Source organism: Heteronotia binoei, chromosome 5, assembly GCF_032191835.1.
Source record: "Heteronotia binoei isolate CCM8104 ecotype False Entrance Well chromosome 5, APGP_CSIRO_Hbin_v1, whole genome shotgun sequence".
NCBI classification, from domain to species: domain Eukaryota; kingdom Metazoa; phylum Chordata; class Lepidosauria; order Squamata; family Gekkonidae; genus Heteronotia; species Heteronotia binoei.
The window spans coordinates 112170039-112186466 of NC_083227.1; the positions used below are offsets into that span (position 1 = coordinate 112170039).

A 16428-nucleotide genomic window follows, 5' to 3' on the forward strand; every position below is an offset into this window, starting at 1 on the left:
TATGATTTGCTTTTTCCATCATGTCTTTATAATCTGTACATTATACACAACCAGCCAGGAGGGAGCAGCTGGCAGAATGAAGTGACACATCAGCACACCACCCAGCTGCAGAGCACACTCTACATTACTCCTCCAGGGCATGAGCATCAAGAACTATGCTTTGGAAAGGAAATATTTGTGGAGGCTGGTGAGCTCAACACTCTCAGTACGGACACACAGTGCAAAGACTGATTGGGGCAGGGAAATAGAAGGACTTCAAATTTCCTGGGCTAGGTCACAACAGCATCCCAAAGGCATATATAAGGATGGCTTAACCTATAAACTAAAATATGGGGCTCTCCTCACCATCAGTGTTCTCATCCTTGAGATTTGCTTCCCGTTTGAGCTGAGGCTGTTTGAAGCCAAGAAAAATAAAAACGTAACTGCAGAAAGTGGCCCCAACCAACCCGATGGGATTAGCTTGATGCTAAACAAATGGAGACCCAAGGATGGTTGGCAAAATGATTAGCACTATAGTAAAAAGAAGAATGCAAACAACTTAATGAGGGAAACTTTAGCTTCCCCAACCTGAGTAGAACAACCCTGAGACTCCATGCTTAATAACAGGATGGACAGGAGTAGTCACAGGTGAGCAATCCTTACAGCACCAGTGTTGGCCAGCAGTCAGGCCACAGGGCAGGAGAAAGGACAAGTATGGCTGCAATTTCCTCAGCATTGAAGGACCAAGGCCTCTGGCCCAACAGGCATCTTCTATGCTTCTGGAGCAGCAACAGTCTGGTTTTGTCAATTCCTGTCATCATTCCCGATGGGTTTTCATAGTTTCATTGCTTGAGCTCTCCCTAAGGAAAATCAGATACAACACATTAGTAAATCAGAGTCTTCAGAGAGAAGTCTTTTGATAAAGTTCCTCATCAAAGGCTCCTTAGTAAGCTCGAGAGTCATGGAGTAAAAGGACAGGTCCTCTTGTGGATCAAAAACTGGCTAATTAATAATAAGAGAATGAGTATAAATGGGCAGTCTTCACAGTGGAGGATGGTAAGCAGTGGGGTGCCGCAGGGCTCAGTACTGGGTCCCATGCTCTTTAACTTGTTCATTAATGATCTGGAGTTGGGAGTAAGCAGTGAAGTAGCCAAGTTTGCAGATGACACTAAATTGTTCAAGGTGGTGAGAACCAGAGAGGGTTGTGAGGCACTCCAAAGGGATCTGCTGAGGCTGGGTGAGTGGGCGTCAACGTGGCAGATGAGGTTCAATGTGGCCAAGTGCAAAGTAATGCACATTGGGGCCAAGAATACCAGCTACAAATACAAGTTGATGGGTTGGGAACTGACAGACTGACCAAGAGAGAGATCTTGGGGTCGTGGTAGATAACTCACTGAAAATGTCAAGACAGTGTGTGATTGCAATAAAAAAGGCCAACGCCATGCTGGGAATTATTAGGAAGGGAATTGAGAACAAATCAGCCAGTATCATAATGCCCCTGTATAATTTGATGGTGCGGTCTCATTTGGAATACTGTGTACAATTCTGGTCACCGCATCTCAAAAAGGATATTATAGCACTGGAAAAAAGTGCAGGAAAGGGCAATTAGAATGATTAAAGGTTTGGAACACTTTCCCTATGAAGAAAGGTTAAAACGCTTGGGGCTCTTTAGCTTGGAGAAACGTCGACTGCAGGGTGACATGGTAGAGGTTTACAAGATTATGCATGGGATGGAGAAAGTAGAGAAAGAAGTCCTTTTCTCCCTTTCTCACAATACAAGAACTCGTGGGCATTCAATGAAATTGCTGAGCAGTCAGTTTAAAATGGATAAAAGGAAGTACTTCTACACCCAAAGGGTGATTAACATGTGGAATAGCCAGCTTTAAGAGGGGATTGGATAAAAATATGGAGCAGAGGTCCATCAGTGTGTGTGTGTATGTATATATGTGTGTGTATACACACACACACATATATTGGCCACTGTGTGACACAGAGTGTTGGACTGGATGGGCCATTGGCCTGATCTAACATGGCTTCTCTTATGTTCTTAAGTCATTCTGTTTTCTCCAGGATGAGACATCCAAATTGTTACCGATTCCATTATGGGGAAGAGTGCTCCAAGTCAGGAGTCTAAGACACTCACCACATTGAGAAATGGGAGGATCCATCTGGTGTTCCTCCATTCTGTCCTCCATTCTGTCCTACTGGAAAGAAGTAGAAAGCAGTCAGGCAAATGTTTTCTCTGAAACTGTTCCACCCAAGGAAGAACTACCAATGTTTCCTGCAACGGGATTAAGATAAAAATAGATTAGGGAAAAAATAAATTTTATTCAATGAACATATGAAGCTGCCTTATACTGAATCAGACACTTGGTCCATCAAAGTCAGTATTGTCTTTTCAGACTGGCAGCGGCTCTCCAGGGTCTCAAGCTGAGGTTTTTCACACCTATTTGCCTGGACCTTTTTTTGGAGATGCTGGGGATTGAACCTGGGACCTTCTGCTTCCCAAGCAGATGCTCTACCACTGAGCCACCGTCCCTCCCCTATTACCCTCCCCCCCAAAAGAGGTAAGGAATTTCCACACATACCATTTTAAACCATTTTTACTCTTTAAGTAAGAAGCACTAAGAAATAAAACAATATTACCACACAACTCACTGGCTAGGAGAGGGAGATGACAACTGCCCCTCGATCTCCCTTCACACTGACCAAAAAGTGGCACAAAAGGCTTATTCTGACAGGAAAAAACTTGCAGCTATCAGCAAACATTGGGTCAAATGAAATATTTATTCCTAAAGTGAGTTCTGCAGTAACATTTATTTAGCATCTATTTTTGCACAGCTTCACTTCCTCTCTGGGATAGTAGACAAGCCCATCCCCTTCTCACAGTCTCTTTGACCACTCCAATGTCTTCAGATTTGAGGAACTTTTCAGAAGAGTGATGCATTGTAACCAGTCAGTATAACCAAGTAGACAATGCTTGTACTTAAGTTGGAACATAAGGCAACAAATAATGCTTAAAAGCTAGGAAATTATGGGAATTTTGGATCCTTTGGAAAAACTTTGGAGTTTGGACCCTTTGGGAAATATTTCATATAAACAAACTTTAGAAAGACATCTGAGAAAGTAATCTAAAAAGAATGTAGTCAACTAAACCATTAGTCCCAGAAATTACTTGATGATCTTGAAAATAATGTGATCGAAAGAAATAAAGCAGCCATATATATGCTTGATCAGTTTTAGACTCAATGATCTTAAAAGCAGAAAATGAAGACACTACTGTTCTGTAGCTGAGAACCCTCCCCCCCACACAAGAGGTAAGGAATTTCCACACATACCATTTTAAATCATTTTTACTCTTTAAGTAAGAAGCACTAAGAAATAAAACAATTAAAAGTAACAATACAATCCCCCAAAACCTTCCCAGTTGAAATCAAATAATATAGCTGAACTGTGTACTTAAAAGGATTGTGAATTGTGTATTATGGGGTTTTGATATTTATTAGAAGTATAAAAACCAAAGGTTTTCTAGTGGCTAGCTGTCAGTAGTATTACTGTCATCAAGACATTATAAATCTTTACAAATAGCATGTTGTGCCCTGATATCAGTAACAATAAGCAGACATCATTCTAGATGCTTAAAACCCTAGGCCTCAACCATCAAATCTGAACCTTTAGACAACTGCACCAATTGCAGCAGAAAGTACTTCTGTTCTTCCATTCCTGCAACACTGTCTGTTTCTGCAATATGATACAATCTATTGGGGTAAGATGTGAGTGGGTCAGAATTTTAAAGATGCCTTCACACTTAGGTTGGCCCACAGCAGTCAGTGCAGATGTCATTGGTCCATGCTAAAGTCAACCAGTTAGCCTTTCAAGGACTCACTGTTTTTAGACACCATTCCAGCAAGGCTGAATAATCTTTCCAGTCCTCAGGCAACATCATCAAATGTCTCAGCTTTCAGGAAATTGGGTATCCAAAAGAGCAAAAGTTCATCAAGTGCCAATCCCTTGATGTCTCATTTGTATTCATGTACAAAATCCATGCACAAAACAGTCTTACCAAGTATTGCAAAAAGAAAGGCAATAAAAGGGGTTGTGGTTCTGTGACAGAGCAGGTACTTTGTCTAGCTTCAGCAGAGTTCAGTCTTCAGTGTATTCAGTTAAATGATCCTAAGGATGTCATGAACAAATTACTATGAAAACAGAATGCATGAGAGAGGCTTGAGCAAGCACCGAGTTTCAAAAGCTAGCCTCTATCACAGAGCAATGCATAAGGCTCTCTTTTCAACTCTACCCCTTGCCAGGCTCATAGCCAGAAAATTTTGGGTTTGGGAGGGCCACTGTCACTCTCTCATGCTCTCTCTTTCACTGTCGCTCTCTTGTTCTCTCTGTTGCTCTCGCTGTAGCTCTCTCTCTCCCTCCCCTTTATCCTCCTTGGATCCTGTTGCTGGTTGCAGGAATTAGAAGCATACTGGAGGCCTTCTGATGGAGAGGCCCTACAGAGGGAAGGGGGGTTAAATAGAGTGGCCTGGCCCCACTGGGCCCCACCATAGCTATGGACCTGCCCCTTGCAAAAACTCAGCAAGGCAGAGAATGATAGCCAAGCTCAATCCAAACCCAGGTATCCCCTGTCTGACATAACTAACACAACAGTACCTTCCTCTGTAGAGTTATTCAGTCTAGATTGTATTGCAATTTAGCTTTCTTTAAGAGATGTTTCACTCTCAAAAGTTGTTTACTCACAACACAATGTTACTCTGAAAACGGCTACCATTGTAACACCTATCTAACTGGCTACCCAACTACAGTGCAGTCTTGGATAGTGGTGAGATTAGGAAATGGATAATTATTTTGTACTGGGCTGGGTCCAACAAGGTCAAGGCACTGAGAATATTCTATCTAACGCAGGGGTCCCGAACCCCCGGGCCATGGACCGGTTCTGGTCCGCATTGTGTTAGCAGCTGGGCTGTGCAGCCTTGCCCCCCCCCGAGGTGCCTCCTCCCCCCTCCGTTTTTACAATTTTAAGGTCCGGGGAGGGGTGGTGAAGTGTCTCCCTGGCTCTTTAAAGGCCGACCCCCCCACCGCTGATCAGCAGGGAAAACCACGGCAGCGGCGGTGAGCGACCCGCTGAAAAAGCGGTGCTGCCCTTGCCTCCTCCCCACTTCCTTCCTGGGCATGGGAAGGAAGTGAGGAGAAGGCAAGGGGAGTGCCACTTTCTCAGCAGGTTGCTCGCCACTGCGGTGTTCCCCGCTGAACAGCAGGGGGTGTCAGCTTTTAAAGAGCAAGGGAGGCACTTCACCGTCCCTTCCTGGGCCTTAAAATTGTGAAAATGGAGGAATGAGGCGCCACGGGGTGGGGAGGAAACAGAATTTGGTGCCCCCACCCAGCCAGCCCTTGGGCTGTGGTGGGCGGGCTGGCCCTGGGGCCGGTCCCTGGTGCCCAAAAGGTTGGGGGCCACTGATGTAATGTACACTTCTGGGACTGGATTTATATCTGAGTGTATCGTCGTTAACAGTTTGTCTGTTGGGGTTATGTACTGCCTTAATGCCCCTTATGGATAAATACCATCTTGTGTATGGGTGTAACTTTTTGCGGGCTGGATGGGAGGAGACTTTAGGTACTAATCTCCTCCTCATTCCCCCTCTCCTCCTGTTTCCAATCTGAGAGCAACTCCCTAGAGAGGACAGGAAATCCATCAAGGTTATGAGATCTGTACCAGAATGTTACAGGAGAGAGAGCCAGTTCCTGGGTGGGAACTGCTGTATAATTTAATTTTGGGGCAGGAAGCCAGTTGGTTGGAGCTTGCAAGACACAGAGGCAGGTATAGCCCTGTTCTCAGGCCAGAGATGGTGGCCATTCTGGGCAAGAGTAACAAAGTAAGATGCCTGCCCTGCATAACACCTAGATAGGGCGTGATGAAGCGTTTTTGTCCATGTTATTTTATTTCTTCCATTCACTTCTGATGTGCCTGTATATAGTTGTGAGTTTAAAATAAATCCCTATGGAGGGAATCCCTATGGAGGAGAAAAGTAGTAAAATGGCTAGTTGCCAGCTGTCCAGGGGAGCCTAAAAGATTCCTGGAAGCCCTGAGGTAGGTTCTTAGTGATACCAGAAGGTTAGGAGGCTGTCCCACCTAACCAGAGTCCAAGACAGGGCCAGTGGTGGCAACAATATCCTTAGACAATGAAGAGGAATGGCCCCTTCAGGTGTCAGATCAAAATCACAGAAGGGGGAGGCAGAGCAGGGCCTGCCAGCTGACTGCAGGCCTGGTCTGCCACACCTCTAATAGCAGGAGAATAGTACTTGCCTTCTCTTTACTATGTAGGCGATGTGTTTTGTTAATGAAATAAAATTATTTATTAAAAAAACAAGGTCAAGGCATCAAAGTAAACAGGATCTGACAACATAAAGTACAGCCCAAGGCAGAAACAACAAGGAGCTGCCTGCCATGCCCCGATCTTCCGAACTGAAGTGCCACCAAAGGCGTAGGACAAAGTCAAGACACAACCCTGCTGCCACAGCCACCTGCCTTTTGGCCAGTTAATACTCTTTTATGTTTAGCTTCGGACTCCAGCCTCCAGTGGCTGATCTCTAGCACAACACAGATCCTGCTACAAAAACAGAGGCCTGAAGGCTTTGAGAGACACCCGCAGGATTGAGAATACGGGGAGGCAGCAGGCAGGCAAAGCAATGTTACAGTGGTTACGACGATGGCAACGTAGAGGACGACCAGCGCGGGTCCCCCAGAGCAAGAGAAGTCACCCTGCAGATGTCCACCCCGTATGCGTAGCAGCCCGGCTGCATGGCCGGGGTAAGAGTGGCGGCGGCAGCAGAGCACCCAGCGAGAAGAGAGGCCTACCTTGCCGGTAGTAGAGGCCGGTGACCGTGTTCCCATAGACTCGCCAGGCCACCTGGATACCCAGCAAGCTCACAAACAGCCAGATCAAGAGCAGCTGGAAGAAGGCGGCCCGCAAGTCCTGGGCCTCCCAGTCCGACATGAACTCCTGACCGAGCCAGGTCAGCGCCCGCAGCGCCCGCGACGGACCCTCCCACTCGCCCGTGGCAGCCGCCGCCGCCATCCTCCCGGCTCGGCACCCGCCAAGGGCGGGCGGACAGGCAGGCAGGAGGCAGCTCGACGCAGCCGCCACTTGGGAACTCCGGCTGCGCAAACAAGACCCCGGGCAGGAGGAGGGCAGGGCGCATGCGCTCACGGAAAAGGAAGCCCCGCCCCCGCGTTTCTCTCACGCCTGCTTGTCCTTCGGGTGCCGCGCGACGCGAGCGCAAGTTCCCGAGGCGATCCGTTCGGGACGGAGCCTAAAGAGTATTTACTCTGAAGTAATGCCCACTGCATTCAGCGGGCTTACTTCCGGGTAAGGGTGGATCAGATCGCACCGCTTGCAGTTAGATCCCCGAGTAAATCTGCATGCGATTGAATTGCGCTGCTTGCCCACCCCTGTCCTCACTCACCACGAACCCCGTTAAATGTTGACGTTCGTTTTTCTGACCATTTTTGACGATGCTTCCAAAAGGAGGGGTGGCTTCTTTAGCTTCTCCAACTGTGGGGACGCGAGCACCCGCAGCGGGAGAGCGGAGCAGCCCGCTTCTAATGAAAATCATTTCATTCCAAAAGGAAACAGCCGTGAAGAGATGATCCCCGCCTCCTCACCAAGGCTGTACCTGAAATCATACCCTGTAGTGCGGGGTTTGAGGCGGAGATGCTGAGAGCTTTGAAATGCTACGGAAAGGAAAGTCGCAGTTTGTAGCGGGAGATAATGATAATCGTGCCTCGTACGGGCAATGGCTATGGAGCAGCTCGCCCCAAATTAATTGCTTTTGCACAGTGTTGCTAAAACGCAATTGAGCGACCTCCTTCCTATTGTCCTTCAGTTTCACTTTCGTTTACTTGGGAAGGAAAAGCGAGGCGTTTTCTGGCGGATCCTTAGCACTGTAGTGTTCGTGGCATTGCAGGTACGAATCGGATAGAGAATCGACAGTGGTGGCAGCTGCTCTCAGTTTAGCTAAGAGTTTAGTTTAGGTCAGTTTAGGTAAGCCACCCTGAGCCTGATGCAGGGCGGGATATAAATGCGAGGAATGAATGAATAAATAAATAAAAATTTTAAATTTCACTCAGCAGGAAAGAGGCACAAAACTTACAGATCTACCTTCACTCTATGCTTCCTATGGGCACCCTGCCTCTTGCTGGTATCTAAGTCCTTCAACAGGTACAGGGTTGCCAGCTGTGGGTTGATTTTGTGGGTGGAGCCTGAGGAGGGAGATATCTCAGCAGGATATAATGCCACAGAGTCCACCCTCCAAAGCAGCCATTTTATCCACTCTCTTAGCTGACAAGTTGGGACCCAAACCTGTGGTGGTTCCTTTCAGCTGTACACTTGCCATTTACATCTCTCTTTTAAAGCATTTTTTTAAAAAGAGAGAGTAAAAGAAAATGGAGGAAGAGAGAGAAACAGAAAGATGGACATGCTCAAGACAAAATAATGAAAGGGTGTCCTACCTAGGGGGAGGTATTTGTGAGTCTCTTGTATTGTGCAGGGGGTTGGACTAGATGACCCTGGAGGTCCCTTCCAACTCCATGATTCTATGTTGGTTTGAGTTAAAGCAGCAGCTGAAACAGAGAAATAATGAGGTCCGCACATTGCTGTGTTGAAACGAATTTTACTTTGATATCAAGGCAGAACTTAGCCAGCCATCGGCCCAATATGAACATATGAAGCTGCCTTATACTGAATCAGACACTTGGTCCATCAAAGTCAGTATTGTCTTCTCAGACTGGCAGCGGCTCTCCAGGGTCTCAAGCTGAGGTTTTTCACACCTATTTGCCTGGACCCTTTTTTGGAGATGCTGGGGATTATAGGGTTGCTAGAAAAATGGAGGAAAATATCCTGTCCCGTTAACAGAGGTTTAATAAGGTGTTATTTAATGCCCCGTGGCGCAGAGTGGTAAAGCAGCAGTACTGCAGTACTGTGATCTGAACTCTCTGACTAAGTTAAAGTTATTTTCATTCAGACCCTTGTTATTCACACCCCAAAACAAGCAGGCAGGCCCCCAAGCTTATGTAACTCAACATCCCCCACCCCCTTGCTCTCCTTCTACCTTCTGTCTCCATGCATTATCAGCTCTTGCAAGAAGTTTCTCTGAGGCACCTTTGTTATCTACTTTACAACCTTGAATCCGCACCCACTGAGACTATCTGGCCTCTAACGGACAATTGCTTCAAACATTGCATCAGACATTCTCTTTTTGAAGGCATAAGCATGCTTTTTATAGGGATATTCATTAATTATTCAGGGGTCCCCCTTCATAGCCTGCCATATGGAGGTAATGTGTAATGTGGATTTGTGAATCTTCCACACTACCCACAGGGTGTACTTTAAAAGAACAAGCAGTAACTTGATATGTTTACAATAGGAGCATAAGAAAAAGTCAGAATCTACTAGGCTTTGCTTTGGAAGCCCTTGAACTTAAATGGAAGTTGGCATCCTAAATCCTGAACAAGAAGGGGGAGAAATTTACCTAAAGGAACTGAGTGATCCACTTCTGTCTGATGTATAGGAGCAAATTGAGTGCCTCAGAGAACCTTCCAGAAATTGATGAAGTACTGTACTCACGCCAACTGTAAGATTTGTGATGAATAATATGCAGGTGGGAGATATGCTAGCTAAACAAAAAGGGAAAGTTAACTAGGGTAATGGTTCTAGGAGCCAGGGCAGAAAGATTCACTTCAGACAGAGATATTATTTTGAAGGAAGGCTGAGAGAAGTGCAGCCCTGACACTGGTGAAACACTCACATTGGGGTGCTGCTAGTTGGTATCATATGACCATTCCCTAGAGGAAAAATAAAGAAAGGTTGAATTTTGTTAATTTATACAATTCTGACTGCATGATGAACAAATTGAAATGTGTAGCAACCCAGTGACATCCACCAATCACAGAGCAGTGTGCTGCCAGTGCTCCCATAAGTGGCAATCTTGAATGCAGCCCACTGCCACTCAGTGATGCAGCCACAGCTCCCGGATATCACAGAGCTGCCACTTACAGGAGTGGTACCTACATGGCTCAGTGGAAAATATGTACTTTGCATGCAGAAGGTCCCTTTAAAAGAGGCTTAGTGTATGGAAATTGGCAGTTGTAGAACATTGGGAAAAGGAAAGGTAACCTGTGCAAGCACCAGTCATTTCCGACTCTGGGGTGATGTTGCTTTCACAATGTTTTCACGGCAGACTTTTTACAGGGTGGATTGCCATTGCCTTCCCCAGTCTTTTACACTCCCCCCCCAGCAAGCAGGGTACTCATTTTACCGACCTCGGAAGGATGGAAGGCTGAGTCAACCTTGGGCCGGCTACCTGAATCCAGCTTCCTCCAGAATCGAACTTAGATTGTGAGCAGAGAGTTCAGATCACAGTACTGCAGTACTGCTGCTTTACCACTCTGCGCCACGGAGCATTAAATAACACCTTATTAAACCTCTGTTAACGGGACAGGATATTTTCCTCCATTTTTCTAGCAACCCTATAATCCAGCACAGCATTCCTACGCTCCCATAGCTCATCAGGGGCAACCACTACAGACTGCTCAAGACTGTTCCTATCAAGGGTTCAGATCCTAGTCAATGTAGGACATGAAGCACCAGCCTTTTGCCAGGCAAGAGAAACACTGTATGGCCATGATAAATGCTTAACGAAACCCTGTGTGTATGACCATTTATTGAAATGGGGGGAAAGGTATTTTGTTCCTGAGAGGGAGCCATAGAAGAGTCCTGAGGGAGAAAAGGGAGAGTGAGATGCTGGGAAAGGGAGAGATGCTGCCCAGTTCTACAGTGAAATAGTGGTCACATTGGTGTGGCAAATTGATGTGATGCTGGTGGGGCTGGCTACAGACTATCTCCCAAGATTTTCCACCATAGGCTTAGTCACCATCCTAAACCCTCTCAATACAAGACTTAGATTACACTGTATGATAGTTAAGGATGAGACTAAGGGGCATGCTAGACTTTGGAATGGCGTGAGGGTAGGAAAACCACGTTAGGCAACAAAGTCACAGGGAAAAGCTGGGTGTAAAGTTTGAAGGAAGCATGTGCCATGTTACAAAATCAGGTTCTCATATGGTGTACCTTTCTCTAGTTATGTTCTGGGCTATGAGGCCATGCAGAAGATGGCTACAGCTGCTGTGCTGATCTCTGGCATGAAGGGGCTAGGTGTGGAAATTGCCAAGAACATCATTCTTGCAGGAGTGGAATCTGTCACTGTCCATGATCAGCATGACGCTCAGTGGAGTGACCTCTCCTCACAGGTATGCTTGCAGGAGCACAAGTGCCAGGCATGTGGCAAAGCCCTCATCCTTTATTGGCACTATGCCCACATCCTGGAGGAGGGATTTCTCATATTTTGTCACTCAAAGGCTGTATGGGTACTGTTCCTTCCTTCCACTTCTTTAGTGTGTGCTTAAAGGTAGTATACATTTTGGGGTTCCCCCCACCTTTTAAAATCCTTAATCTGTACCAAGAAAGGTTGTATTTTGTTAATTTATACAAATTATATTTCAGACACATTTCCAAGATCTTCAGTTACATCACAAGTCATGTGAACTCTTGGCTGGTCTTATTGCCCTTATAGCCATGGTGACTGAGGGGAACCTCCATATTCAGAGGCAGTCAGTCTCGGAATTCCAGAGCCAGGAGGCAACTTCAAGAGAAGGCCTCAGCCTCAATGCCCTGTTGTTGGGCACTGTGAGAGACAGGATGTTAGGCTAGGTGGACCACTGGTCTTATCCAGCAGACCTCTGCTGTTCTGCTGCAGCTGCTATAGGACGTTGCTTTCATGAGCTATGATGTAATCTAGGCATGAAATTCAAATGAGGTTGCACAGTTTGTGAAGTCTGATGAGTCAGTTTATACTGCTATTAAAAATGATCTGAAGAGAAATGGTAATGTGCCGCCAGTTCAGCTCATTAATAACAAAAAGCAAAACACACACACGCACACACAACCAAGGTGTGGAAAGTGAGTGAAATCACTGCCTCCTCTGCAATGCAGCACATATCCCTTCCCCTTCAAAACTGTCATGCAATAGTCTGTTGATTTAATTAACATTTCAATAGTTTCTGTCTTCTTATGTAGGTAGATAATACTTCAGCACTTTGCAGGATTTTTTTTTTAAGCTGTTATATTGGACCCTAAATTTCTTAATGGGTCATCTTCAAACTCATAACCTGGTATCCTCATATTAAAAATTACCTTCCATATCTAAGTCTTCACTAATCAGAATACTGTCTGTCCAACACCAGGGTTAAGAACATAAATACACTGCTAAGACTATTCCCACCACTTATTAACAAAATTCTGTGATCCTGATAAATTAACTCATTTTCCTATTAATAATGAACTATATAGCAACAATATTATGCATACTTCTTTTTTTCTAGCTATGGGAGGTGGTAAAACCTATATAACAGCTATGCAATCCCAAGCAGACTGGCTCCTTTCCAAGCTCATGGGCCTCATTTTGCTTAGAAGGATGCAACTTTGCTTAGGAGTGCACTGTAGGTTACTGAAATTCTGCCTCTTGCCAAATTTTCTTTTGACTTCTGAGATTTCCTCAGGCATTGCTGCATTGCCCACATATTAACAGGTCTATCTTTTCAATCATAAGGGACAGAAACGTGTTTGTTTTTATAAAGTAAATGAATACTGATATATTCAGGATGCTGCTTACTATTCTCAGTACCAAATTTCATACTTGGCATGGTGCAATCACAGAATGTAAACAACCCTGACAATATTCTGCTGATTCAGCAATTGGCACACCCCATTTTTTAAAAAATATATTTGATGGTGTGTAAAGTCTGGGAATGGAGCTATCATCCAAATCTTGTGGCTGACCTCAGGCAACGTGCTGAATCTGGGAAGAGGACAAGCAACAAATGAGCAAATTCCCTGCTATTTTCCTCTGCTATGAAATGGTGTCATAACACCATAAATTTCCCCACTTTTAAACATTGCTGTGTCTCTTCAGTTCTACCTGTCTGAAAAAGATGTGAGGCAGAAACAAGCTGTGGTTTCACAGCACTGTCTGAAAGAACTGAACTGCTGTGTGCCTGTGCTGGCCTATACTGAAGGGCTGTCTGAGAGCTTCTTGTCTGCCTTCCATGTGAGCTGTGTGTGTCATGTTGTACATCGGCCTACAGAAGTTGTTCTGGTGTCTCTTCTGAAGGGCATCACAATAGCATGCCTCCTAGTGCTGCACTGAGCTAATGTTGAAGCCTTCCTCCATCTTAAGGGGCTCTTCATTTGGATGACAAGCCCCTTAAGGTGGAGGAAGGCTCCTTAAGCTGGAGGGACTTCCCAGCATCTGCTGTTTACACAGGACTTTATCCAAACCCAGTGAGGTAGCTTCTGCTTCTGGCCCTGCAGTCACAAACAGACCTATAGATAGGCCTGTGGCCAAGGGTTTTGGTAGTGGCAGTACAAGGGTTAGAACAAAGCTGGAGTCCAGTAGCACCTTTGAGACCAACAGAGTTTTATTGAGAATGTAAGCTTTCATGTGCTAAAATCACACTTAGTCAGACAACACATGAGCTTACATTCTGAATAAAACTTTGTTGGTCTTAAAGGTGCTACTGGACTCCAACTTTGCTCTATTGCTGCAGACCAACATGGCTGCCCACCTCGATCTAAGTAAAAGGTTGGTTATCCTTCAGAGCTAGTTAACTATTGTGTTCTAAAGTTGCACCCCAAACGCTTAGTCAGAATCTGACAACTCGGCTCACGTGACAGTGGTGGCTGGACTAGCTGTGTGATACTCTATGGTATCGGGGCCGATTCTCCACCCAAGCCACCCAAGCAGTTAATAGAGGCATCACAGTGAGGAGGGTGCCGATGCGCCGCAGGGGCTCAGCTTTCTTGTGGCTGCTGGTGGAGTAGGAGGAGGGAATGGCTACACCCTCTGCCTGTCATCACCTTTTGGATCTGTTTTGCCAGAAGCTGGATCCAAGCCAGAACAATGCTACAAGGACTTCACTTGCTCCCAGCCACCAGCAGCACGGGAAGAAGGGCCACGGCCATGGCTTGCTTTGTCTGATACTAGATGTATACTGAGCAACTGTTTGGGAAGAGCCTCTTGCTATGCTGTTTCTTGTGGCCTTCTGTGAGCAGGTGGCCTTTGCATCCAGCCTCACCCCATCAGCTCTAAACGACAACTTTCACTGCAGGTGGTGGTCCTGACCAACTCACCCTTGGAGGAGCAGCTGCGTATCAGTGATTTTTGCCATGCCAACAACATTTGCTTTATCCTTGCTGACACGAAGGGCCTGGCGGGGCGTATGCTGAGTGAGTGTTGTCCTGTCCCTGGAAGGGGTATTGTAATGGTGTGTGAAGTGATACCCCAGCAGAGAGAAACTCTCATATATGCATTTCAGGTGGTGCTGGGGGACACTGTAGGGTGGAAGGCCTCAGTGAAGAGAGGCTTATTATGATAGTGAGGGGGCAGCTTGAGCATGGTGCAATAATAGAATGTACCCCTATGGGAAAGCTGCTTGTCTTCTTTTGCCTTTCCTCCAAATTCTAGGTAGCTCTTCTGTGATTTTGGAGAACAGTTTGTGGTATATGATGCTTCTGAAGCTGAACCTGTTTCTGCTGTCATTCAGCACGTAACCCAGGTAGTTCAGTTCCTCTGACTGTGCCTTGTGAGTTTTGCTGCTCTGCCCATGTCTTACTTCTTGTGCTTGCCTCCTTTATATCCTGGATCCAGTCTATATACTTCCATGAAGACCGTTAGCTTTTGATCCAGGAGTAAGCATTTCCCCCTATCTTTTCTTTAAAGAGTAACCCTGGTGTGTTGACAGTGGCCTGTGAGGATGAGCAAGGACAAGGCCACCAGTTTGAGAATGGCGATTTGGTGACATTTGTAGAGGTTGAAGGGATGAATGAACTTAACAACCTTGAGCCCTGTCCAATCCATGTGTCTGGTAATGTAATTTCTACATCCTTTTCCACATGTTTGAGCAGACGGTTCATGTCAGCTTACAGAAGAAAGTGTGATGACAATAGTGATGATAATAGAAAGTGTGATGATAATAGAAAGAAAATGTTTATGGGGAGTTTGATAAAAAGATGATGGGGTGTACAGAAGGTTGTACCATTATTCTCATATTGGATAAATGCTGAGGACTTCAGGAGATATTTATATGTATAGTAGATCAAGATTACTTCAGACAAAATAGGGAGGCCTGTGTTGTGAAGGCTGCATTAGTAGCAAATGGATTGTTTGCTTTTATTTAACTCCAGTTATATTGACCTACTCAGAAAACACAATTGGAGTCATATTCTTTGTGCTCTTTGTCTATGACAGTATAACTTGGAGATTGGTGACACATCTTCCTTTTCTCCATATAAAAGTGGTGGGATCATCACCCAAGTCAAGATACCTCAACAGCACTCCTTTGTATGTACTAGTTTCAAAACCTGAGGGATTTCAGGGGGTAGGAAAACAAGTTATCCCTTTCAAGCTACAGGATTCAGGCCTTCACACAGCGCCTGATGGGGCCTGAGTAATCTTATTCTGACAACGTTTTAGTTGGAGGACTCAACTGAGGCCTGGAACTTCACCAGGAAATGTTCTAGAGCCTCAGCTCGGTTATCTAAGATAAGGATCAGTCACAGAAAACTGTGGAACAGAGGAAGGAATTCACTGTTCCTGAGGTTGCTTCCTTATAGGAAGGGACATCAGGTACTTCTGTCCATTTATCTCTGTATTCTAGGATTCCTTACATGTCTCCATGAGCAGTCCCAAGATCAAGACTCCTGATACAGGGAATATGTCTCGTTATCACAGCCTTCACATGGCCTTCTGGGCACTGCATTTATTCCAGAGCAAAATGAAGTGACTGCCTAGGCCTAGAGATCAGGCAAGATTCTCTAATCCCACCCCCTTCCATCCTGATAACTCATGCCCTTCTTTCAGATTGCACCATTTCCCCGAACCCTGAGCTTTTCTGCAGTATGTTACTTCCTTCTGCAAATTGCATTATTACTTCTTCTCCAAATAACCATTATGGTTGTTCTCAACAAAATATTTTGCTTGGACTTATCCATCGTTATTTATTGGCAGGCAGATGCAGAGGAGACGGTGAAGCTAGCACAGACACTAGCTACAGATCAGGAGCCACTGGCTGAGGATTTGGTACGGACTTTTGCATATGGATGTGCTGGCGACCTGAATCCTATTACTGCCTTCTTTGGAGCTGGAGCTGCTCATAAAGTGCTGAAGGTGAGTTGGGGAAGTATGTGAAGAAACCACACAGGCAGTCTTATTATGTTTGGAGGATATTCCCCTGGTGCATCTGGGTTCTAAAAAATAATACAGAAGATGGGATGGAATATGATTGCCAGCTCTTGGTTGAGAAATACTTGGAAATTGGGGGTGGGGAGGGAA

General features: G+C 45.5%; 2 protein-coding genes across 2 annotated transcripts in view; one reads left to right on the forward strand and one right to left on the reverse strand.

Annotated features, from left to right (window-relative positions):
* Positions 1-5: 5 nt before the first annotated feature.
* Positions 6-7085, reverse strand: TCTA (T cell leukemia translocation altered). The gene is made up of 3 exons (XM_060240095.1): positions 6842-7085; positions 2123-2180; positions 6-839 (listed from the first exon to the last, which is right to left on the reverse strand). Exons 1-3 carry the CDS (start codon positions 7059-7061, stop codon positions 797-799), a joined length of 321 nt encoding a protein of 106 aa, XP_060096078.1. The 5' UTR covers positions 7062-7085; the 3' UTR covers positions 6-796.
* Positions 7086-7464: 379 nt separating this feature from the next.
* UBA7 (ubiquitin like modifier activating enzyme 7) overlaps positions 7465-16428 on the forward strand; it is a 53192-nt gene continuing 44228 nt past the window's right edge. Inside the window, 10 exon segments of the mRNA XM_060238823.1 lie at positions 7465-7655; positions 9553-9615; positions 11122-11290; positions 13012-13146; positions 14207-14313; positions 14563-14653; positions 14818-14967; positions 15346-15438; positions 15755-15901; positions 16105-16263. Of these exon segments, the coding sequence (XP_060094806.1) occupies positions 7465-7655; positions 9553-9615; positions 11122-11290; positions 13012-13146; positions 14207-14313; positions 14563-14653; positions 14818-14967; positions 15346-15438; positions 15755-15901; positions 16105-16263 (1305 nt within the window).